The 24,496-nt window shown below is 35.9% G+C and overlaps 2 protein-coding genes across 4 annotated transcripts; both read left to right on the plus strand.

Moving 5' to 3' along the window:
* The first annotated feature begins 390 nt into the window (after nucleotides 1-390).
* Nucleotides 391-23,813, plus strand: LOC127502994 (probable E3 ubiquitin-protein ligase HERC4). Of its 2 annotated transcripts, XR_007927167.1 has the most exons (25): nucleotides 391-788; nucleotides 1,031-1,145; nucleotides 1,230-1,306; nucleotides 1,427-1,648; nucleotides 1,786-1,877; nucleotides 1,972-2,102; nucleotides 2,231-2,358; nucleotides 2,460-2,530; nucleotides 2,626-2,735; nucleotides 2,969-3,028; nucleotides 3,127-3,232; nucleotides 3,314-3,503; nucleotides 3,587-3,750; nucleotides 3,835-3,909; nucleotides 4,490-4,585; nucleotides 4,673-4,756; nucleotides 4,870-4,971; nucleotides 5,114-5,254; nucleotides 7,640-7,806; nucleotides 8,118-8,178; nucleotides 10,305-10,375; nucleotides 10,585-10,768; nucleotides 10,863-10,965; nucleotides 11,184-11,545; nucleotides 23,431-23,813. XR_007927167.1 is itself a non-coding variant. In XM_051876871.1 (24 exons), exons 1-24 carry the CDS (start codon nucleotides 530-532, stop codon nucleotides 11,393-11,395), a joined length of 3,021 nt encoding a protein of 1,006 aa, XP_051732831.1. In that variant the 5' UTR covers nucleotides 391-529; the 3' UTR covers nucleotides 11,396-11,973. The 2 variants fall into 2 exon arrangements, 1 of the variants encoding a protein (XP_051732831.1); XM_051876871.1 differs by lacking the exon at nucleotides 23,431-23,813 and having other exon boundaries at nucleotides 11,184-11,973.
* On the plus strand, nucleotides 408-23,813 carry LOC127506238 (probable E3 ubiquitin-protein ligase HERC4). 2 transcript variants are annotated; one of them, XM_051883680.1, is made up of 25 exons: nucleotides 408-556; nucleotides 14,623-14,858; nucleotides 15,113-15,230; nucleotides 15,308-15,384; nucleotides 15,506-15,727; nucleotides 16,170-16,261; nucleotides 16,351-16,481; nucleotides 16,626-16,753; nucleotides 16,851-16,921; nucleotides 17,012-17,121; nucleotides 17,354-17,413; nucleotides 17,509-17,614; nucleotides 17,702-17,888; nucleotides 17,972-18,135; nucleotides 18,235-18,309; nucleotides 18,715-18,804; nucleotides 18,892-18,975; nucleotides 19,066-19,167; nucleotides 19,307-19,447; nucleotides 19,852-20,018; nucleotides 20,169-20,229; nucleotides 20,853-20,923; nucleotides 22,467-22,650; nucleotides 22,744-22,846; nucleotides 23,069-23,813. In XM_051883680.1, the coding sequence occupies exons 2-25, from the start codon at nucleotides 14,645-14,647 to the stop codon at nucleotides 23,278-23,280; spliced, it is 2,970 nt and encodes a 989-aa protein (XP_051739640.1). In that variant the 5' UTR covers nucleotides 408-556; nucleotides 14,623-14,644; the 3' UTR covers nucleotides 23,281-23,813. The 2 variants fall into 2 exon arrangements, with proteins under 2 accessions (XP_051739640.1, XP_051738887.1); XM_051882927.1 differs by lacking the exon at nucleotides 408-556 and having other exon boundaries at nucleotides 13,653-14,858.
* Nucleotides 23,814-24,496: the final 683 nt, after the last annotated feature.

Consider the following 24,496-nt stretch of genomic DNA (forward strand, 5'->3'; position numbering starts at 1 on the left):
TAGAGTGGCGTCGCATGAGTATTTATTTACCAGTCGCCAATTAAAAGCTAGAACAGAATTCACATTCGTTGGAAGAGACCAATAGAGAACTTCTAATCTGTAACAAAAGCCATGGTCTACATGTTGTGGTGTTGCACTTCACCTTTAAAAAACGTGATTTAAGCACATGACGTTCCATGATAACAAGTAAGCAGTAAAGAGAGACGTTTGTACTTTGCATAGTTGTTGGTCTGAAGTTATTACACATGTAAACAATACATGTCCACGTTCTCGCGCAGTTTCAGCACGTCACTCTTTTTAATCAGTTGGCTGCACAAAATAACTATGAAATACAGTGTATGGTGTGGAGGAATTTCACCTAGATTTTGCTTTCGTTTTCCGATCATCATCATCAATTCATTCAGTGAGTCTGTGTCTCGCTATAAACGCGGAAGAATACATTACTTTCGTTTCGTGGGAAATCGTTTCCTTGATTTTGGAAACAGTCCAGCAGTTTCGCTCTCGTTTCCTATTTATATCTAACGAGAGGATGCAGAGACATTGCTGGAGTCTGAAGGTTTCATCGGTCAGCTGTAACATGTTGTGCTACTGGGGAGCTCAGGTCAGAGAGGGCTTCGGTCTGTTACAGCCTGACAAAGTCAAACATGGCAAATGTGGAATACGATCCATGTGTCCGAAATCAGTTGAGGACATGTCAGCTGGAAGGAGTTTTGTTGGATTTATCCGGGATGGGAAGGTCTCGGTCTTGAGATTGCGCGATGAAGACTATAATCACGATGGAAAACTAAGTATGATGCACGACACTTGTTCATTCATAAAGTTGACATCGTTATGTAGCTAATAGCCTACTTAACAGATAAAAGTCTTGAATCTTTTATTTTCATATAGCCTGTTTATATTTGATAGTACATGAGTTACTGTGCTATACTGTATAATGTTTGTGGAATTAATTATAGTTATATAAGAGTCTATTTGTATGGTTACGGTCTGAACAGAAGTTGAACTGATGAAACTATTTTATTTACTCCAGAGCAACTACAGCTAAAGAATGACAGAATCAGATCGATTGTCTGTGGAGGAGCTGGTGCGGTTCTTCTTGCTAATGGAGGAAGAGTTCTCATTATGGACAAATCTGCTGTGTGCAGGTATGTTTATGTAGGCAAAACAGTAAAAAAATTACCATAAATTATAATAACATATATATCTGACAGATTGTCTTTTCTCTGCAGGCCTCTCAAAGGTCTGGAAAACAGGCAGGTGATTCAGATCACATGTGGAGACCAGCATTCAATGGCACTAACCAAGGGTATTCACGACCATTTCATCTAACATCTGATGTTTTGTTTTAATCTTTTGACATCTTATGATTGACATGAATTGATTGGCATTTGAGTGTAGATATGCAGAGCTGTTGTTGGTCTTTCAGATGGTCAGTTGTTCGTATGGGGTGAAAACTCTCACGGTCAGCTGGGTTTAGGGAAGGGAGAGCTGAGCACTCTGTCTCCTCAACCGCTCAAATCTATGTGTGGGATCCCACTGGCTCAGATCAGCGCTGGAGGAGACCACAGCTTTGTGTTGTCTCTCTCTGGAGTCGTGTTCGGATGGGGAAAGAACTCGGCTGGACAGCTGGGCCTCGGAGACACTACAGGTCTGAATACTTCATCATGTACAAACTAAATCAGTAATAGTATAAAAGCACATATAAATGTACCACAATTGTGCAATACTGTGTCAAATCTATATCAAAGCACTGGAAGTAATGAGTTTACTGTTTTTCCACCACAGACAGACACGTCCCAACAGTTGTAAATAGCCTGAACCGAAAGAAAACTGTGTCCATCTCATGTGGAGGAGAACACACTGCCACTCTATCAAAGGTATTATTTTGTAATATTTTATATATTCATATTATAATACCATATTTAGCATATAACAAACTGGACAGACAAATTAATTAATAGTTTGTTTCAGGGTGGCACAGTATTCACATTTGGATCCGGAGGTTTTGGTCAGCTTGGGCACAACTCGTTTAAAGATGAACATCATCCGCGGGTGGTTGCTGAACTGTGGGGATCTAAAGTGTCACAGGTCACATGTGGGAGGTAAACTAGACTTTTCATAAGCTTCATTAGCTATCAGTATATCAGAGCAGTAGCAGATTTATTTCTAATAATGTCTGATGTATGAGATCAGTTTAGTAATTAGACATTTGATTCTTTCTTGTATAAAGACGTCACACACTCGTATCAGTCTCATCGTCAAAACTGATCTACTCATTTGGATGTGGGATGCAAGGGCAGCTGGGAAATGGAGAAATGATCAAGCAGTCTGTGCCTTTCCAAGTAGATCTGGCTACTGGTAATTAAAAATCATCTTTTAGCAGTAGGCTATTTTCTTATGAATACTTTTGTACTCAAGATGTTGCTCAGAACTCTAAACTAAATGTTTGTTGCACACAGAATGTGATCATAAATATATGATTAAAAAACTCATCGCTGGGGAGAATCATTCCTTTGCCTTGTTTTTCAAGGTACAGTAAGACAGACAGTTTTCATTCACAATTTTTTTTAACAATTAAATTATTGCTGCACTGTGATTATTTATGTTTATTTATGTATTTTGTAGGAACTTGGGAATGAGTCTAAACCAAATCCAAGCAGAGGGATTTTGACATTAGATGACAGAATGATTGACCGATGGGTGTCTGGAAGTGATTCATGGAAAGTAATAAAGAAGTGAGTGTTTGACTCAGTTTTAACGACAGTGCTTCTATTGGGATACTAATGCTAAACGCTCCTGAGTTTATGTATACTACTGTACAGTAGGTCCGTGAAATAGTCTTTCTTAACATCTTTCTTTACAAATGATTCAAGAAATATGTTACATTGAGGTGATGAATTTTAGACATAGGAATTAATATCAATAGACTATAAAAATATTATTTAAAGTATAGTTTTGTTGTTTACAGGGACATAAACACAGTGTTCTCCTCGGCTGCCTCTCTGAATGGAAGTTTTCTCAAAACAAGGTAAATATCCTAATCAGAATTAAGTAGTCTTATCTAGTAGTTCCTCCTTTTTGTGCCTAAAATGACTTTGATTTTAATGTAAGTGTCTGTCTTTGTAGTTGTGATGAACATTGTCAGACTTCTGTGGAGCATTGTGGGTTGGATTTTGATCTGGTTAAAACATCCTTTGCAAAGTTATCAGAGAATGAAAGGTTGATCTCAGAGGTAATAGTAAATCCAACATTTGCAAAAATGTTCATTACATTTTAAACGATAAGATGCAGTTTTTGTTTTTTTCTACCTCAGGTAGTGAAGGTGGTTCAGCAGAAACTGCTGCCATCTCTGAATCGAAATCCAACTGGTGTTGAAGCTCTGAGACTTTACCTTCTCCTCCCTGAGCTCATCAGAGGACTCCAGGAACAACAAAGAACTGAACTCACTGGAGCACTGGCCTCCAAAATCCTTGATCTGAAACCTGCTGCTCACAAGGTGTTAGGTAAAGATGGAGGACATTTACATCCTTTGTGTTTTAGACCTCGTTCTGTTTGTATTTTTATATTATTTATGTTGTATTCTCAGAGACATACTGGTCCAAACTCCCTGATGATTGGCTCAAAAACTTGGTGGACTTATTTCAAAAAGAGTCTGCTATGTTAATTGGCAGAATTGCTGTTGACAAGTTGAACTGGGAAATAGCGACACACCTTCCAAAATGTGTGCGGATCCTTCAGATGGTCTATCAGGTAGATCAAAACTAGATCTAAAATAAACATTTAACCATATTTTTTTGATAAAAGTTGTTTCAACACAGTGTTTCTATTGGAAAGGTCTGCCGCAGTGCCCACAGAGACATCACAAAGAGTGATTTCATCATTCATGAGGTCAATGCTCTCCTAGATGTGGTGAGAACCAAATAATTTTGAAATTCTAGTGGTCAACCTATATAGGCTTTTCAATGGCCAATGATGTTACTGTATCATCTACTGCATGGGTGTCCAATCCCGCTCCTGGAGGGCCAATGTCCTGTAGAGTTTAGCTCCAACTTGTCCCAACATTCCTGCCTAGAAGATTCTAGTAATCCTGAAGACCTTGATTGGAAGACCTTGTTTTAGTTGTGTTTAATTGGGGTTGGAGCTAAACACTGAAGGACAGTGGCCCTATAGGAGCAGGATTGCACACCCCTGATGTATGGTATATCTATCTTTTTAATATATTGGCTACAGTAAATATGGCAGCAATCACTGTATTTATCATACAAAAAGACTGAAATTACTCAATTTATGTTTAAAAAAAAAAAAAAACTAAAACAAAACATTATCAATTGACAAGACTGTTGTTACATTTTAGAAGTGACATGAAGGCACTAATACTCCTGTTACCCATAGTTATCTGCCGATAATTTCTGTATTGGTAATGATATATTGATCATCAACCATTAATTCCCACTTACAAAAAATAATTTTGTTTTCTCTAAATCAACAGCTGCAAACCACCAGTGAAGATGTGAATAACAACTGGCAGTGGTTTAACTTGTCTGGACAAATCAATGCATTGGTGGCACAGCAAAACTACTATGACGTGAGTACCAAAGACGTTTATCCATATCTGATATGTATGCACATTTCAGATGAAGTAAGCATGATGTTCCGATTTCTTTTGTTACAGATAATCTTAAAAAATCTTATATCACTTCCATGCATCTTTAACCTGGAGGCCAAATGTAGCTATATGAAGAACAGAGTATGGCAGGTAATTTTGCCTTGACCTAACCCCAAAAAAAAAAAAAAAAAAAAAAAAAATCTTGTGAATTACATCTGTATCCATGTTCTTTTTAATCACAGAATGAAATGCTTTAATTGCAGGGTTGTTTTCAGCTGATTCTGAGACGCACAGCCCTGCTGGAGGATTGTTTCTGTCAGCTAAGAACGGCCACCCAGCAACATCTCAGAGAATATTGGCTGGCGGTAAGAAAAAAGTTAATTTCGATTCAGTTTGATTTCAATTTGATTCAGTAACAAACAGGGTTTTTTTTTGTTTGTGCAGTTTTTATTATGCAAACAGTTACAAGCTGCAGCCTGAAAGAATTCTTTTGGTTATCTAACATAGGTGTTTTACACAGAGGATATGAGAAAAACAGATGTCAACAAGAGAGACTTTTTTCTCAACGTGTTTAAAGAGCTTTGTGCACCAGAGTCTCGGCTGCTCATGTACAATGACAACAAAACGTTGAGCTGGTTCCCGACAAAGGTAAGGCAAAGACTTTTTTCATTAGGTCATGCCAAATATGTAAATAGTGGTAACAACGTTTAGTTAAGTCAGGTAACATACCTAAAGCCGGGTGCACACTGTATGATTTATAATAGTCCTTTATGACTGTTGCTTGTCAGACTGTACGAACTTGATTCCCGCTATAAGTCATGTCACACTGTGGGATCTCAGTTATCACTAATGTCAGACTATACGAAGATGTGTTAAAAATGGACACACACCCCACTAGAAATTTTACGTTCCCAGAACATTCTCTGAACGTCCCCAGTGGTGTTAAGGATGTTGCCTAAAAACGTTCCCAGTACGTTCCGAGACAGTCACGATGTTGAGGATTGGGGGACGCTATTTGGCGGACCTTCACAGAACGTTCAGGACATTCTCTGAATGTTTAGGTAACCATAATTTATTTGTGGGGGGAATGTTATTTGGCAGTCCTTCACAGAACATTCTCTGAACATTTAGGTAAATAATACTACTAGATAAAATTCTGTCCTGGTTTGATATTTTGAAAGTCAAGTCATTATGCAGAAATTATTCAGGCAGGATCAGGTAGACACACACAGACATCAAGATTCTGCGTATGAACCTCAACAATGGTGACAAAATTTTCAGATAAACAGATTAACAAGCTACTAAAGTCACAAAAAAAGGATTTTTGTTTATTGTCACCATTGTTGATGTTCATACGCTGACTCTTGATGTCTGTGTGAGTCTAAAAGACACTGCTGAAAACTGTCTGTATAATGAATTTTAAAATCTGAATATTTGACTGTCATAAAAGACAAAACTAACAGTTAACACATTTAGAGTTTAGATTCTGGAGTGGATCAGGACACTCCACCATGATTGAATCACCATCATTAAATAACCAAATTCATCTGATCAAAATTTCTCTTACAATTTTTGCTGTAACAAGCGTGTTTTGGCAACACAGTTAAAGCAGCCAAAAAAAATGTAATGTTAAAATGTTAAGACTCAAGAGCCCATCTAAAGCAAACGCTCACATCCATAACGGTACTTCAAACTTTATTATTTTCTATAAAACATCAACATTTAACCTGTCATCTGGTAATGTTCCCAGAACGTTCAGAGATGGTCACGATGTGGAGTTCTTTTAAGGGTTGGGGGATGTTATTTGGTGGAATAACAGGGAACATTCAGGACGTTCTGGGAATGTTTAGGGGACTAGTACTATAGGACATTCTGTTAACTTCCCAAATGTCCTCTTTGTAACGTTCTCGCGCGACCATAAAATAACCAAAATAGAACATCCCCCTAAACTCATATCGGGAACGTTATTAAATGACCAACAGAGGACCATGTGGGAACATTCTGTTAATGTCCCAAATGTCCTCTTTGTAATGTTCTTATGTGACCATGGAATAACCAAAATGGAATGTCCCCCTAAAGTCATATAAGGAACCTTGAACTGCAGCACTTTCATTACCAAAAGAGGACGTTTTAGGAACGTCCCTAATGTTCTGTAAAGGTTCGGAATTTTCGTCACCTTTAGAGAACTTTTAGGGAACGTTACACAAGGTCCAAGAACGTCGCCTTCTACATGGGCAAGACATCAATCTGTGACACGTTCAGTGGTGTGAGCTGCATTACATGCGGGCTAGAAATGGTGGCAAGCAAACAAAAACAATCTCTTGTGTTAATTTTGATCTTTGCTTCTCTTGAAAAGGAAACTGGTAAAAACAAAGACGATGTATGTGGAGCAAGTGATGTCTCACTACTTGCATCATCAGGTTCCTACTTGTTTCTGATTTGACGCTTGTCGTAGAAGAATTCACACTGCAGGACTGTGCATCAAAACACTGACATAATTTCATCTGATGTAAAATTTGATTAATCAATTATCATTAATTGACTGTCGGCGAACATGACATGTCAAACTAACGATCAAAGTACGATCAAGGATTCACAAAATTTGTCTCAGCCTGTCAAATCGTGGCCAAAATCTTACAGTGTGAACCCGGCTTAAGGGGCCATTCGCACAGAACATGTTTTTCGTTTGAAAAAAGTGAGGTGCGGACAGTGGAATGGGGAGGAAAAAAAAAACAAGGAATCAAGACTTTTTTTAAAAGTTGAACTTTATTTTAACTTATTTTAACAGTGTTTTTAGAATGCTGTGATGCACTACTAGACACTGCAAAAGACATGAGACATGAGCACAATGGTCAAACACATCCATCCACCGTGTTTACATAGAAAAATAATGGAAAGTTGTGCAGTGAAATGGAAAAATGCTTTCTGTGTGAACAGCCCTTGAGATACCTAATGGCTCTTTTGAGTTTTCCAATTTATTTACATTTTTATTATTGTTCTCTTTGGCCTTAACCACTCATTATCCCACACCAGCCCAGCGTGGAGAAGGAGAAGTACTTCCTGTTTGGGACTCTGTGTGGCTTGGCCTTCAACAACAACTCTGTAGTGAATCTGCCTTTTCCTTTAGCTTTGTTCAAGAAGCTTCTCAATGTCAAACCATCTCTAGAAGACTTGATAGAGTTCAGTCCGGTTCTTGGCAAGTGAGTGTTTTTACAATCAATGTTATCTTCTCTTTTTTTTTTGACTGTCTTTAGCTTATGTTATGTATAAATGTATAATTAATTACAATGAATTATAATAAATTATAAATATTTGGATAAGTTTCAGAATTCATATACAATAATTTAATCCGAACAGACAGCATAATCAGTTATAAATTGTTATTATATTGATTCACTTGGTATATTTTTGTATAATGACTGCTAAAATGTATGTCCATGTTCTATGTGTATGTGCTGCCACCTATCATTGAGTAACATTGTTTAATGAATCTGAAACATGATGTTCTCAGGAGTTTGCGATACATCCTGGACTACAGCGATGACGTTAAGGAAATGAACATGAACTTCACGGTTAGTTTGTTTGATTCTTCTGTTATCATGTGCAGTAATGGAGCTTTTAAAGACATCGGGTCTCAATTGTGTAGATTATTAAAATTTATACGCACAGGAGAACTTTTAATGAGAATTTTTCGCCTCATTCACAAAACGTGCGTACACACATACATTTATTCTTAACGTCATTTTAATTTTAATGAATTGTCGGATGTTATTAATTTGCACAAAACACACCCAAACCATCTCCATACAAGAAGAACTTTCCACATTCTAAAGGCTAATGATTTCTAAAGATGTGCGCTCGCTCTGCAGTAAGACCCTCATAAACCAGTTCAAAGGAGTCAAAACACCTTTTATACAGACCCAGATTACAGACCTCTTATTAAACAGCTGTAAATATCTATCTGCATTTTTATGCAGAGGAACCTCGCAGCTTGAGCTACAATTCTCCAATTTCTTACTCTTTATGATAAAATATATTTAAGATCAAATATCTATGTGTAAAATTTCATCTTAACATGTTTATAAGGCCACCCACCCATACAGAATTTTGTTATAAGAACGTTCTCTAAATATTCACTGTTGGTTCTGGGAACGTAAAAAATGTCCAGTTTTCTTGACGTTAAAGGTATGATGTTCTTCAAATGTTCTTTCAACTTAATTTTGATTTAAAATTCAACATTCTAGGAATGTTGATTTGTAACATTCCAAGAACGTAAAAATGTCCAGTTTCCTTAATGTTAGTAGAATGTTATTTAAAGGTTAGTATGATGTTCCTGAAACATTCTTTCAATCTTTCAAACACCTGCTGTGAACAAACACTGAACGAAAGAGAAATAAGAGCACAAACTACAACTTTCTTCAGCCACAGCCTTAGATGAACTGAAGATAAAAGACATTAAATCTCTGAAGATCTGATTAAACAACTCCACAAACAGCATTACCAGCTTCACTTATTACTAACCAGACTGACTTTATTTCTGTCAGACGTCTACAGAAGCTCTTATTGAGAATTAACAGAGGTTTAGATGTTTCGTTTGAGGTCACCATCATGGTGATCAGCGTTTGCTTTAGCTGTGCTCTTGACCCTTGACTTTTGTTGAGTTGCTTCTTTATCAACAATCACAGATGTTTTTGCAAAAGCATTTCTGCTTTAATAAAGCAGATCAACATGTGGTTTAAACAACAGTTTTGTTTTTCTGTAGTTTTACTTCCTTTTGGAACTGAATCATTATCTGAGAAGAAAGTAATAATTAATTGTGATTAAAAATTTGTAACACTAAAGTAATTTGTGTTAGATTGTCCAAAACTATTTAAAAGTTTAAAAACGACACACTTAGACATCAGCACTCATCATACAAACCTCAACAATGGTGACAATAAAAACAAAATTCAGCTGCATAATTTATTCATGCTGCAATGCATGCTGGGAGCCATGAATGTGTTTTGTATGCTGCCATGAAACATGTCACCATTGTTGTGTTTCATATGCCAAATGTTGATGACTGTGAGTGTATAAATGACACAACATACGTTTTAAACAGAAAATCAACAATGATAGTGTTGTTTATACACTCACAGACATCTACAACAATCTAATTACAAGTTATCTTTTTCACATTGTTTGAGTTTCATACTTATAATTAATGCTTCAATTTTTTTAAGACAGCAGTTATAGAAAAAGCAGTTGCTTAAACCACTTTAATGTTATTCAAAACAGAAATGTTTTTCTGCTTTATCAATGCAGAAACATTTTCCATAAAAATCTGCTCATGAGCGAGGTTAAAGCCTGCATGTATGTGCATATTATTAACGCGCTCTTTAAATAACAAAACAAATACTGCGCCATTGACTTTAGACCAGGTTTTAGTTGGTCAATGGTGCAGTCTATTTCAGTTGCCTCAAAATAGCAATGCACCGACAATGCGCCTGAACACACCTCGATTTCAGACCAGCACGCCCCTGGGCCCACAAATGGGCGCAAATGCATTTGCTATTTAAACAACATGGAGCAGGATGTGAAAATGATAACTGCGTCGGGCTGAAACTAGCAAAAAACACTTGCCCAAAGTTTTCTGCACGCAAGGTTAGTGAATGAGACCCATTATTTCTTAAAAAATAAATTTTTTTTTCTACATAAGATCTCATGGGATGGAACAGAAGTAGAACTGGATCCAGCTGAGCCAGGAAAAATTGTCACAAATTATAACAGGTCAGGTTTTTTTATAATTTTATAAAGAAATCTAATTATATTGAGATACCCATATAACTGTCACCAGAACATTGTATTTTATTCTTAATCTTGGACATAATTCTTAATTCTTAGTCACAAATTACTCTAAATCTTGGATAATATTTGATAATCTTAGTAAGATGCAAAACTTAATTGTTTTTTGTTTTTTTATATAATTTCTGCAACAGAACAGAATTTGTGGACAAGTATGTGGATTATATCCTGAATAAATCAGTAGAGGAAGTGTTTGAAGAATTCAAGAGGGGCTTCTTCAAAGCGTGTCACAGATTCTTGGTGGAGATGTTAGAGCCGGAGGAGCTGAGAGGAGTTCTGGTGGGCAATGAGGAATATGACTGGGACATCCTCAAACAGGTCCATGTTATGTCAAACAGAAATATCATAGCTACTATGCTCTTGACATTGTGAACAAGTAAATATTGACTACATTTACCTTTTTGATCATTAGAACACCACATATGAAGGATTATTTTATGCTGAGCATCCAACCATCATCTTATTCTGGGAGGTGTTTGATGAACTGACACCAAATGAGAAGAAGGCCTTTCTATGTAAGTTCACTAGTGATTATATGGTGCTGTGATTTTGTCTTAGCAATTAGTTAAAATTATGTTTGCCGAAATGAGATCTAATTTAAGAAATCTTAATGTTTTTGCATCTACTCTAGCTGCTCATAAGATTTTGAGGTAGTGACTTTGTACTGTATGCCAGAACACATCTACTGTAGAGTGCTTTCAATTAAATCTTTCCCCTGTTTTCCTCTCTCAAGTGTTCTTAACAGGATTTGAGAAAGTGCCCATTCTGGGAATGAGCGCTGTGAAGATGAGAGTAAGACCCCTGTTCAGCTTTACTCAGGACCATCTCCCAGAAGCCCTCACCTGCCATGCTCTGTTAGAACTTCCTATTTATCAAAGCAAGAAAATCCTCAGGGCAAAAGTAATTGAAGCCATCAACCACAAGAGGGGGTTCTGGGAAGAGTGAGACAGATGCTGGAGTTCTGAGATCATCTGTGGACTGAAGTCACAGATCTAATAACTTGATACTTGATCCATGATCAAGGCATTAACCGTGTCTTAAACATTGGGGGGACCAAACTATTTTTAGAGGGGTATTTAATCAAAGTATTTAAAGGTATATAAGGTACTAAAGAAGAAGAACTCTAAAAAAAAATAGAATTTACTTGAACTATTTGCAAATAATATTTTTATTTTAAATATGCACATTCACTCTTAATTGTATGCCTAATATGTTGAAAATGGCTCTGTTAATATTTCTTGTCTTGTCACATTCAGTTTTGAATTACATGAATCACATAAATGATCCGAGATTGTGGAATGTTTGTAACATCTCATGTTCAACAGTCAGTTCCTGCTGTAATATGTGGGGGGAAATAGAAAAATGTTTGCGGTTAGAAAGCAATTTTGATAACAATGTTTACATTTGTATCCACAAACAGATTCCAGTACTTTAACACTAGAGTGGAGAGGTTTCTTTTCCAAATGCTGTAATGTGATGTGTTGTATTTATGAACTTAATTTAAAATAAACATGTCTTAATAATATATAAATATATTTATTTATATATTATTTTTTACATTTTTTATGAACCAAGATTATAGCCATAAAATATTTACATTTCTTTAACACAGATTTTATCTTGCCTGTCAGGTTTAAATAATAATAAAATGAATCAAGCTAAATGTTGGATTTATTAAAAAAAAAACAGTAGGCTATAATAAACTAATAGTCTTTAAATTTCTTTGAAATGTGTATATATATATATATATATAAACAAACAAAAAAACATTAAGACTAGGGCAAAAAAAAGGTAGATTAAAAATTCAGTCCTCATCCAATATTACATAGTTTAGGAGAATATGTTGTAAGAATAAAATAAATAAAAGAAAAATTAGCCAAAATTAAAGTAAAACTAACAGAAGCATATCCACAAAATATGAAATAAATACCCAGCAAAAACCTAATAATAAATATATTGTAGTATAATATAGTAGTATTATATTGTGTAGTATTTTATTATTATCATTATTATATTGTTTTTTTTGTTTGTTTGTTTTTTTTTTTTTTTTTTTTGCTATATTATTGCTACTTCGTGTACACTGACTGAAGGCAAAACTTAAATCTACATAAAAATATTGAAAAGTTTACAAATTTCCAAAGTTTTAACTGCTTTTTGCTTCATAGAAAATTGTATAGAGTCAATATAATGTTCAATTTCTCTCTTGAAATATATAAAACGGTTTTTTGCAAGAAAATTTGCATTCATGAATATGGAATTTTGCCATTAAGAGTATAATGTTTTTTATATAAATCTGGCTGCACTCAATATTTTTTTGCCATAAAATCACACTTATTTTGCCAATATGGTCTTATAAATGTGCAGTGCCAAAAGCAGATGAATCACAGTTTCAGGGCAATTATCACAGAAAGTGCATTTAACATCAATATCACCTTTAAATTTTACAAGGTAATGCTTCACTGGGTAAATCCTATAATTTTAAATGAGACTTTGTTTGTAATTAAATATTGATTACGTATAAGCCAGACCTTTTCCCAAGCAATGTTGTCTGTCAACCGATTCCAATAGGCTACAAGTAAATATAAGGCAAAGACACAATGTGTTTCTTTGAAATAACGCTTGAGACGCTGCTGCAAAACACTGTTGAGAAACACACACACTCGGGTAATTCATACACATTTGATAACTCTCTCTCTCCCTCTCTCTTTCTAATAACAGCATTAGTCTGCTGTTTGTGGAGTTGTTTAATCAGATCTTCAGAGATTTAATGTCTTTTATCTTCAGTTCATCTAAGGCTGTGGCTGAAGAAAGTTGTAGTTTGTGTTATTTCTCTCTCTTTCAGTGTTTGTTCACAGCAGGTGTTGGAATGACTGAAAGAATGTTTCAGGAACATCACACTAACCTTTAAATAACATTCTACTAACATTAAGGTAGAGGTCTGCACCAGATAAGATTTCTTGCTGCGTGAGATTAAATTTTGAATGAAAGGCGGATTGCGGTCGGTAACTTTAGTGTAGCCTACTTTAGGCGGGAGCGCGGGCGGTCTGACAATAACCCGGTCGCTCCCGAGATGCTTTGACATCAGCGCATTGTGCTTGAACTTGAAGTGAACAAAACTTTCTGCAGTGGTGGCGTTCACACAGTCCCCAATTCCCTATCCTGAGAAACCTGGCAAGATATGTTCTTTGCATCAGAGGTCTGCGCGAGCGCACCTTCAGAGAACATTCAGCCTTTGTGATCGGATTTTGGAGGAGACGTTCTGAAACGGTCGTCAGTCAGCGTCATTCTGTTCTTGCGTGGATGTTAAAAAAGATTTCATTTTGCAGTAGGCTAGCTAGTAAGCCAACAGTTTTCGTTTATGTAGCCTAATTTTGGCATAGCCTATAGTTTTGAGGGACATGTTGTAGGCTATTTAATTTAGCCTGTTTTTCTCTGTGATATTTAGCCTCTTTGTGACATTTTTTCTCTGACATTTTTTAGGGTGTTGACAGCATCATAGACAAATAACAAATACAAATCGTGTATATGCAACATTTTATATTTGTTATCCCCAATCTCTTTCTTTAGGGGAAGTTTAAACGCGAGATTCTGGAAACGATCTTTAGCGGGACCCCTCCGGTCGGGAAGAAAATCACTATATGCGGATAGCGGGTGAACACAGTGAATTTTAGGCGGAAGCGGGTGCGTGCGGAATAGAACCATTGCGGGAGCGGGACGAAAAAAACAGTCCCGCGCAGACCTCTACATTAAGGAAACTAGACATTTTTATGTTCTTGGAATGTTACAAATCAACGTTCCTAGAATGTTGAATTTTAAATCAAAATTAAGTTGAAAGAACGTTTGAGGAACATCATATCTACCTTTAAAAAAACGTTCCTCTAACGTCAAGAAAACTGGACATTTTTTACGTTCCCAGAACCAACACTGAATATTTAGAGAACGTTCTTATAACAAAATGCTGTTAGCTGGGTAGATTTTGCTTTCGTTTTCCGATTATCATCATCAAAAAATTCATTGTCTCTGACTCACTATAAACGCGGAAGAATAACAACAAACATTACTTTCGTTTCGTGGGAAATCGCTTAGTTGATTTGGAAACAGTCCAGCAGTTGCACTCTCGTTTCCTATTTATGTCTAACGAGAGGATGCAGAGACATTGCTGGAGTCTGAAGGTTTCATCCGTCAGCTGTGAACATGTTGTGCTACTGGGGAGCTCAGGTCAGAGAGGGCTTCGGTCTGTTACAGCCTGACAAAGTCAAACATGGCAAATGTGGAATACGATCCATGTGTCCGAAATCAGCAGTTCAGGACATGTCAGCTGGAAGGAGTTTTGTTGGATTTATCCGGGATGGGAAGGTCTCGGTCTTAAGCTTGCGCGGTGAAGGACGTAATTACGATGGAAAACTAAGTATGATACAGCCTTATACAGCCTTAATGTTGACATCGTTATGTAGCTAATAGCCTACTTAACAGATAAAAGTCTTGAATCTTTTATTTTCATATAGCCTGTTTATATTTGATAGTACATGAGTTACTTTGCTGTAAAATATAGGCCTAATATTTGACTTATTAATGCAATTAATTATAATTATATAAGTGTCTATTTGTATGTTTACAGTCTAAACAGAAGTTGAACTGATGAAAATATTTTATTTACTCCAGAGCAACTACAGCTAAAAAAGAATGACAGAATCAGATCGATTGTCTGTGGAGGAGCTGGTGCGGTTCTTCTTGCTAATGGAGGAAGAGTTCTCATTATGGACAAATCTACTGTGTGCCGGTATGTTTATGTAGGCAAAATGCCCATAAATGATAATAACAAATATATATATCTGACAGATTGTCTTGTCCCTGCAGGCCTCTCAAAGGTCTGGAAAACAGGCAGGTGATTCAGATCACATGTGGAGACCAGCATTCAATGGCACTAACCAAGGGTATTCACCACCATTTCATCTAACATCTGATGTTTTTGTTTTAATCTTTTGATGTCTTATGATTGACATGAATTGATTGGCATTTGAGTGTAGATTTGCAGAGCTGTTGTTGGTCTTTCAGATGGTCAGTTGTTCGTATGGGGTGAAAACTCTCACGGTCAGCTGGGTTTGAAGAAAGAACATCCCGGCTCTCCGTCAGCTCAACAGGTGAAGAGTCTGTGTGGGATCCCACTGGCTCAGATCAGCGCTGGAGGAGACCACAGCTTTGTGTTGTCTCTCTCTGGAGTCGTGTTCGGATGGGGAAAGAACTCGGCTGGACAGCTGGGCCTTGGAGACACTACAGGTCTGAATACTTCATCATGTACACAGCAAAAAGTCAAGGGTCAAGAGCCCAAATAAAAACAAACCCTGATCTCCATGATGGTGACTTAAAAATTATGATTTTCTCCTTTGGTGATTCTCCTTGTTAACATCAGGTGTCTTCAATAATGGCCAATCATCACTCAATTAATCACTTAATTATCTCATTAACTTTAACACTTTAACTTTAACACAAAAGACATTAAGTGTTCATTTAACACTCTTATTTTAACACTTTAACACTCTTGAGTATGGTCTCACATTTACTCCCTGTAGAGTTAATTTAACACTGGAGTTTTTGCTGTGTACAAACTAAATGAGTAATAGTATAAAAGCACATATAAATGTACTACATTTGTGCAATACTTTAATCAAATCTATATCAAAGCACTGGAAGTGATGAATTTACTGTTTTTCCACCGCAGACAGACACGTCCCAACAGTTGTAAATAGTCTGAACCGAAAGAAAACTGTGTCCATCTCATGTGGAGGAGAACACACTGCCACTCTATCAAAGGTACTATGTTGAAATATATTATATATTCATGTTTTTGATATTAGATAAGAGGATTCAACAAGCTTGACAGAAAATAGTTTATGTTTCAGGGTGGCACAGTATTCACATTTGGATCCGGAGGTTTTGGTCAGCTTGGGCACAACTCGTTTAAAGATGAACATCATCCGCGGGTGGTTGCTGAACTGTGGGGATCTAAAGTGTCACAGGTCACATGTGGGAGGTAAACTAGACTTTTCATAAGCTTCATTAGCAATCAGTTTCTCAGAGCAGTAGTACACTACAGATTTCTTTCTAATTCCTCACATGGTTAACGTCATAACAGATCAGTTTAGTAATTAGGCATTTGATTCTTTCTTGTATAAAGACGTCACACACTCGTATCAGTCGCATCGTCAAAACTGATCTACTCATTTGGATGTGGGATGCAAGGGCAGCTGGGAAATGGAGAAATGATCAAGCAGTCTGTGCCTTTCCCTGTGGATCTGTCAAATGGTAGATAAAAATGATCTTTTAGCAGTAGGTTATATTCTTATGAATACTTTTGTACTCAAGATGTTGCTCAGAACTCTAAACTAAATGTTGCACACAGAATGTGATCATGAATATATGATTGAAAAACTCATTGCTGGGGAGAATCATTCCTTTGCCTTGTTTTTCAAGGTACAGTAAGACAGACAGTTTTCATTCACAAATTAACAATAAAATTATTGCTGCTCTGTGATTATTTATGTTTATTTATGTATTTTGTAGGAACTTGGGAATGATTCTATACTAAATCCAAGCAGAGGGATTTTGACATTAGATGACAGAATGATTGACCGATGGGTGTCTGGAAGTGATTCATGGAAAGTAATAAAGAAGTGAGTGTTTGACTCAGTTTTAACGACAGTGCTTCTATTGGGATACTAATGCTAAACGCTCCTGAGTTTATTTATACTACTGTACAGTAGGTCCATGAAATAGTCTTTCTAACATCTTTCTTAACAAATGATTCAAGAAATATGTGCCAACAAGGTGATGAATTTTAGACATAGGAAATAATATCAACAGACTCTAAAAATAATATTTAAAGTATAGTTTTGTTGTTTACAGGGACATAAACAAAGTGTTCTCCTCGGCTGCCTCTCTGAGTGGAAGTTTTCTCAAAACAAGGTAAATATCCTAATCAGAATTAAGTAGTCTTATCTAGTAGTTCCTCCTTTTTGTGCCTAAAATGACTTCGATTTGAGGTAAATTTGTCTTTGTAGTTGTGATGAACATTATCAGACTTCTGAGGAGCATTGTGGGTTGGATTTTGATCTGGTTAAAACATCCTTTGCAAAGTTATCAGAGAATGAAAGGTTGATCTCAGAGGTAATAGTAAATCCAACATTTACAAAAAATGCTAATAACATTTTAAATGGTAAGATGCAGTTGATGTTTTTTTTTTTTGTATCTCAGGTAGTGAAGGTTCATCAGACACTGCTACTGTCTCTGAATCCAAATCCAGCTGGTGCTGAATCTCTGAGACTTTACCTTCTCCTCCCTGAGCTCATCAGAGGACTCCAGCAACGACAAAAGACTGAACTCACTGGAGCACTGGCCTCCAAAATCCTTGATCTGAGTCCTGATGCTCTCAAGGTGTTAGGTAAAGATGGAGGACATTTACATCCTTTGTGTTTTAGACCTCGTTCTGTTTGTATTTTTATATTATTTATGTTGTATTCTCAGAGACATACTGGTCCAAACTCCCTGATGATTGGCTCAAAAACTTGGTGGACTTATTTCAAAAAGTGTCTGCTATGTTAATTGGCAGAATTGCTGTTGAAAACTTGAACCGGGACATAGCGAAACACCTACAAAAATGTGTGGGGATCCTTCAGATAGTATATCAGGTGCCTTTATTATACATTAGATCAAAATTAGATCTAAAATAAACATTTAACCATATTTTTTTAATAAAAGTTGTTTCAACAAGTGTTTCTATTGGAAAGGTCTGCCGCAGTGCCCACAGAGACATCACAAAGAGTGATTTCATCATTCATGAGGTCAATGGTCTCCTAGATGTGGTGAGAACCAAATCATTTTGAAATTCTAGTGGTCAACCTATATAGGCTTTTCAATGGCCAATGATGTTACTGTATCATCTACTGCATGGGTGTCCAATCCCGCTCCTGGAGGGCCAATGTCCTGTAGAGTTTAGCTCCAACTTGTCCCAATATTTCTGCCTAGTAATTTTGACCTTGATTACCTTGGTTGAAGCTAAACTCTGAAGGACAGCGGCCCTACAGGAGCAGGATTCGACACCCCTGATTTATGGTGCATCTTTTTAATATATAATATATAATTATAAGTAAGTGTGAACACGTGACTTCGTGTATTGGTAACGATATATATTCAACCATTAATTCCCACATACACAAGATATTTTATAGAAAATAAAACAGATTATTTTGTTTTCCCCAAATCAACAGCTGCAAACCATCAATGAAGATATGAATAACAGGCAGTTTAACTTGCCTGGGCAAATCAAAGCATTGAAGAAACAGCAAAGCTACTATGACGTGAGTACCAAAGACTTTTGGCCATATCTGATATGTATGCACATTTCAGATCAAGTAAGCGTGATGTTCCTATTTCTTTTTTTACAGACAATCTTAAAAAATCTTATATCACTTCCATGCATCTTTAACCTGGAGGCCAAATGTAGCTATATGAAGAACAGAGTATGGCAGGTAATTTTGCCTTGACCTAAAGAAAAGTCCTGGGAATTACTTCTGTGTCCATGTTCTTTTTAATCACAGAATGAAATGCTTTAATTGCAGTGTTGTTTTCCGCTGATTCTGAGACGCACAGCACTGCTTGAGGATTGTTTCTGTCAACTAAGAATGGCCACCCAGCAACATCTCGGAGGAAATTTGCTGTCGGTAAGAAAAAAGAATATGAAGATTCAATAACATACAGGATATTTTTTTTTTGTACAGTTTTTATTTTCAAACCAAGACAGGAACATACAAACTATTTGGAGCTGCAGTATAAATTAATTATTTTGGTTATCTAACATAGGTGTTTTACACAGAGGATATGAGAAGAACAGCTGTGAACAAGAAGGACTTTTTTCTCAACGTGTTTAAAGAGCTTTGTGCACCAGAGTCTCAGCTGCTCATGTACAATGACAACAACACTTTGAGCTGGTTCCCGACAAAGGTAAGGCAAAGACTTTTTTCATTAGGTAAGTCAGGTTACATATCTGAATGGGCCATTCACATGGAACATGCTTTTTCATTGAAAAATGTGAGGCGCGGACGGTGGAATGGGGGGAAAAACAAGATCTTTTTTAAAAAGTTGAACTTCTTTTAACTTGAGCACAGTGTTTTTAGAATGCTGTGTCATATGCTAGACGCTACAAAAGACATGAGTGCAATGCTCAAACACGTCCATCTAGTGCTTGTTAACATGGAAGAACAATGGAAGAGTAGCACAGTGGAGTGGGAAAACGCTTCCTGTGTGAATGTCCTGTAAGATGCCTAATGCCTCTTTTGTGTTTTCCCATTAATTTACATTTTTATTATTGTTCTCTTTGGCCTTAACCACTCATTATCCCACACCAGCCCAGCGTGGAGAAGGAGAAGTACTTCCTGTTCGGGACTCTGTGTGGCTTGGCCTTCAACAACAACTCTGTAGTGAATCTGCCTTTTCCTTTAGCTTTGTTCAAGAAGCTTCTCAATGTCAAACCATCTCTAGAAGACTTGATAGAGTTCAGTCCGGTTCTTGGCAAGTGAGTGTTTTTGCAATCAATGTTATCTTGATTCTCTTGGTATATTTTTGTATAATGACTGCTAAAATGTATGTCCATGTTCTATGTGTATGTGCTGCCACCTATCATTGAGTAACATTGTTTAATGAATCTGAAACATGATGTTCTCAGGAGTTTGCGATACATCCTGGACTACAGCGATGACGTTGAGGAAATGAACATGAACTTCACGGTTAGTTTGTTTGGTTCTTGTGTTATCATGTGCAGTAATGTGCTTTTAAAGACATCGGGTCTCAGTTGTGTGGATTATTAAAATTTATACACACAGGAGAACTTGTTGGAGAATTTGTTCTGAACCTCATTCTAATATTCATGGATTTGGAGTATTCTAAATGAGACACACCCCAAACCATCTCCATATAAGGATTTTCTGCACTCTAAAGGCTAATGATTTTTAAAGATGTGCTTTCGCTCTGCAGTAAGATCCTCAAAAACCTTTTATACAGTCCCAGAATTCAGACCTCTCATTAAACGTATCTGCATTTTTATGCAGAGGAACCTCGCAGCTCGAGCTTTAACTCGCCAATTTCTTACTCTTTTATGATGAAATATATTTAAGATGAAATAGCTGAATAAAATTTCATCTTAACATGTTTATAATGCCACCCAGAGCATGTGTTTTTTGTGTATGTATGGTTTAATTATTTTTCTACATTTTTTTCCCCATAAATTTTAAATATACCTTGAAAATGAAAATGTTCGTATGCAAATTTCACACACATATTTGTCTACACACAAGGTTGGTGAATGAGACCCGTTATTTCTTAAAAATATTTTTTTATCTTTCTACATAAGATCGCATGGAATGGAACAGAAGTAGAACTGGATCCAGCTGAGCCTGGAAAAGTTGTCACAAATTATAACAGGTCAGGTTTTTTTTTTGTTGTTTATATGTCTATGTGGTGTTTTTAATATGCTTTAAGACAAACCATGTGCAAATTTACATGTCAACACCATTGCTGAGTATTTTCTGTTTAAAACTGCAGTGATTTAAAGACAGTTTCAAAAACGTGGTTTGAAATCGCTCATGTCTGACGTCACAAACTACTTATAACAAACTACGTTCTTGCCTACCTGTGTCAAAAAAGTGAAGTAATTGGAATATTTCCATTCTGCAAAACAGCCACTCACTTCTGCCGTCATCTTCAGACAGCGACTACGCAGCCAACTGGTGTGAAGTTGCGAACTCACGTACAACTGCACTACGGCTAACGATTTTAAAGGGGCAGCGTTCACTTTTACCTTTAGACGACAAATTTAGATTTTAAATTCAATATTGATTTATACACAACTGTTGAACTAATTTACAGTATGTAACGCAAGTACATTATAAGTAACTGTAATTAAATTACCTAAAAATGAACAGTAATCCCTTACTTTACTTTTTCAGTGGATAAGTAATTTAATTACACCCAACACTGCTATTGTGCAGCGTTTACCTCAATAAGTTGACAGAGTGGATCTCTGAGCTTGTGCGAATGAGTGGGGGCGGGACTAATTAGCATGTTCCAGGGGCGTTTCCTCCAAGGATGCAAGGGAGGCAGTGCCTCCTCAAAAAAACTGGATGAGAAAATAATCGATATTACAAAAATAAAACAACGCAAATGTTACAAAATACACTAACATATTACCGCTTTGTGTCATGTCAAAATCAAACTCGAAATGGCCTGAAAACATGATGATTGCGGGGGGTTTTAGTGAGCAATCAGCGTGGTGAAATTAAAGGTACATCTTTGTGTCTGTGAGTGTGTACAAGCTTGATGACTGCTGAAAATAAATTGACTATTAAAAAAGAAAAGCTTAATATTAGTTAATTTAAACAATATATATTATTTATAGTTACTGCCTTTAGTTATTATTTTGGAATAAATGTAAAAATGAGTAAAAACACTAACTTGATGAAATTTATACTTGGTTTTAATAAATAGAACATTACATAGTGTAAAAATACAAAATAGAATTATATTTGGTTTCTCTTTTTATGTAATGTTAACTTAAAATTGTGTAACAGGGACATAAATGAGGACTTTGCCTCCTCATTTTAAAACACCACTGCACACCACTGGCATATTCATATATCTGCATATATATAATGTAGCAAGTTTGTAGAGTTACATTCAAGCTATTTTAAAGGGTTAGTTCACCCAAAAATAAAAATTCTGTCATTAAATACTCACCCTCATGTCGTTCCAAACCCATAAGACCTTTGTTCATCTTCGGAACACAAATTAAGATGTTTTTGATGAAATCTGAGAGGTATATGACTCGTCCATAGACAGCAATATAATCAGTGGACATAATTCTTAATCACACATTATTCTTAATCCTGGATAATATTTGATAATCTTAATAAGATGCAAAACTTAACTGATGTTTTGTTTTTGTTTTTTTATATAATTTCTGCAACAGAACAGAATTTGTGGACAAGTATGTGGATTATATCCTGAATAAATCAGTAGAGGAAGTGTTTGAAGAATTCAAGAGGGGCTTCTTCAATTCGTGTGACCGATGCTTGGTGGAGATATTTGAGCCGGAGGAGCTGAGAGGAGTTCTGGTGGGCAATGAGGAATATGACTGGGACATCCTCAAACAGGTCCATGTTATGTCAAACAGAAATGTCATAGTTACTATGCTCTTGATATTGTGAACAAGTAAATATTGACTACATTTACCTTTTGATCATTAGAACACCACATATGAAGGATTATTTTATGCTGAGCATCCAACCATCATCTCATTCTGGGAGGTGTTTGATAAACTGACACCAAATGAGAAGAAGGCCTTCCTATGTAAGTTCACTAGTGATTATATGGTGCTGTGATTTTGTCTTAGTAATTAGTGAAAATTACGTTTGCCAAAAAGAGATCTAATTTAAGAAATCAAACTTAATTAATTGGCATCTACTCTAGCTGATTCAAAGATTTTGAGGTAGTGACTTTGTACTATATGCCTGAGCACATCTACTGTAGAGTGATTTCAAATAAATCTTTCCCCTGTTTTCCTCTCTCAAGTGTTCTTAACAGGGTTTGAGAAAGTGCCCATTTTGGGTATGAGTGCGGTGAAGATGAGGGTGAGACCTCTGTTCAACTCTACTCAGGACCATCTCCCAGAAGCCCTCACCTGCCATGCTTTGTTGGGACTTCCTTTTTATCAAAGCAAGAAAACACTCAGGGCAAAAGTAATTGAAGCCATCAACCACAAGAGGGGGTTCTGGGAAGAGTGAGACAGATGCTGGAGTTCTGAGATCATCTGTGGACTCAAGTCACAGATCTAATAACTTGATACTTGATCCATGATCAAGGCATTAACCGTGTCTTAAACATTGGGGGGACCAAACTATTTTTAGAGGGGTATTTAATAAAAGTATTTAAAGGGATATAAGGTACTAAAGAAGAAGAACTCTAAAAGAACTAGAATTTACTTGAACTATTTGCAAATAATACTTTTATTTTAAATATGCACATTCACTCTTAATGGTTTGCCTAATATGCCAAAAATGTCTCTGTTAATTTTTTTAGTCTCGTTACATTCAGTTTTGAATTACATGAATCACATAAATGACCTGAGATGGTGGAATGTTTGTAACAGCTCATGTTCAACAGTCAGTTCCTGCTGTAATATGTGGGGGGAAATAGAAAAAATTTTGTGGTTAGAAAGCAATTTTTGATAACAATGTTTACATTTTCTTTTCCAAATGCTGTAATGTTATGTGTTGTATTTATGAACTTAATTTAAAATAAACATGTCTTAATAAAATGGATCAAACTAATTTAAAAAAAAAACAGTAGGCTATAAGAAACTAATAGTCTTTAAATTTATTTTAAAAATCTTTAAAAAGAACATCTAAGACTGGGGCAAAATGAAAAAGTAGATGAAAAATTCACTCCTCATCCAATATCACATAGTTTAGAAGAATATGTTATAAGAATAAAATGAATAAAAATAGCCCACATTAAAGTAAAACAGAAGCATATCCTCAAAATATTAAATAAATACCCTGTATAAACATAATTATATTGTAGTATAGTAGCATTACAGTATTATGTCGTATTATATTATTACTATTGCTTTTTTGCTATATTATTGCTATTTCGTGTACATTAACTGAAGGCAAAACTTAAATCAAGTCAACCTCCAACACTGCATGTTTGTTAATAAACTATATGTGAAAAAAATATATATCCTCCTGGTACCCAGAAAAAAAAGTTTTTGAATTTAATATTTTGTTTCACATCATTACATTGTTTAGAGCATAAGAAAAAAATGGAAAAATAACATTTTTGAAAAATTATATTTTATTGATATTTTATGCTATGTCCTCTGTAGTGGACACCAGGACTAAGTTGTATAAAAAATAAAATGACAATAAATTACACGTATAGGCAAAAACAATGGATTTTTTTTTAATTCACCAATCAATTTTTTAGGTTTCAGGATTT

This window comes from Ctenopharyngodon idella, chromosome 1 (assembly GCF_019924925.1).
Source record: "Ctenopharyngodon idella isolate HZGC_01 chromosome 1, HZGC01, whole genome shotgun sequence".
NCBI lineage: Eukaryota > Metazoa > Chordata > Actinopteri > Cypriniformes > Xenocyprididae > Ctenopharyngodon > Ctenopharyngodon idella.

Coding starts and splice junctions, on each gene's coding strand:
- LOC127502994 (XM_051876871.1), top strand. CDS start 530: ATGCAGAGACATTGCTGGAGTCTGAAGGTTTCATCGGTCAGCTGTAAC. Junction 3,910..4,489: donor TCAATGCTCTCCTAGATGTG/GTGAGAACCAAA, acceptor CTAAATCAACAG/CTGCAAACCACCAGTGAAGA. Junction 10,966..11,183: donor TGAGAAGAAGGCCTTTCTAT/GTAAGTTCACTA, acceptor TCCTCTCTCAAG/TGTTCTTAACAGGATTTGAG.
- LOC127506238 (XM_051883680.1), top strand. CDS start 14,645: ATGTTGTGCTACTGGGGAGCTCAGGTCAGAGAGGGCTTCGGTCTGTTA. Junction 18,805..18,891: donor AACAGCAAAGCTACTATGAC/GTGAGTACCAAA, acceptor CTTTTTTTACAG/ACAATCTTAAAAAATCTTAT. Junction 19,168..19,306: donor TCGGAGGAAATTTGCTGTCG/GTAAGAAAAAAG, acceptor TATCTAACATAG/GTGTTTTACACAGAGGATAT.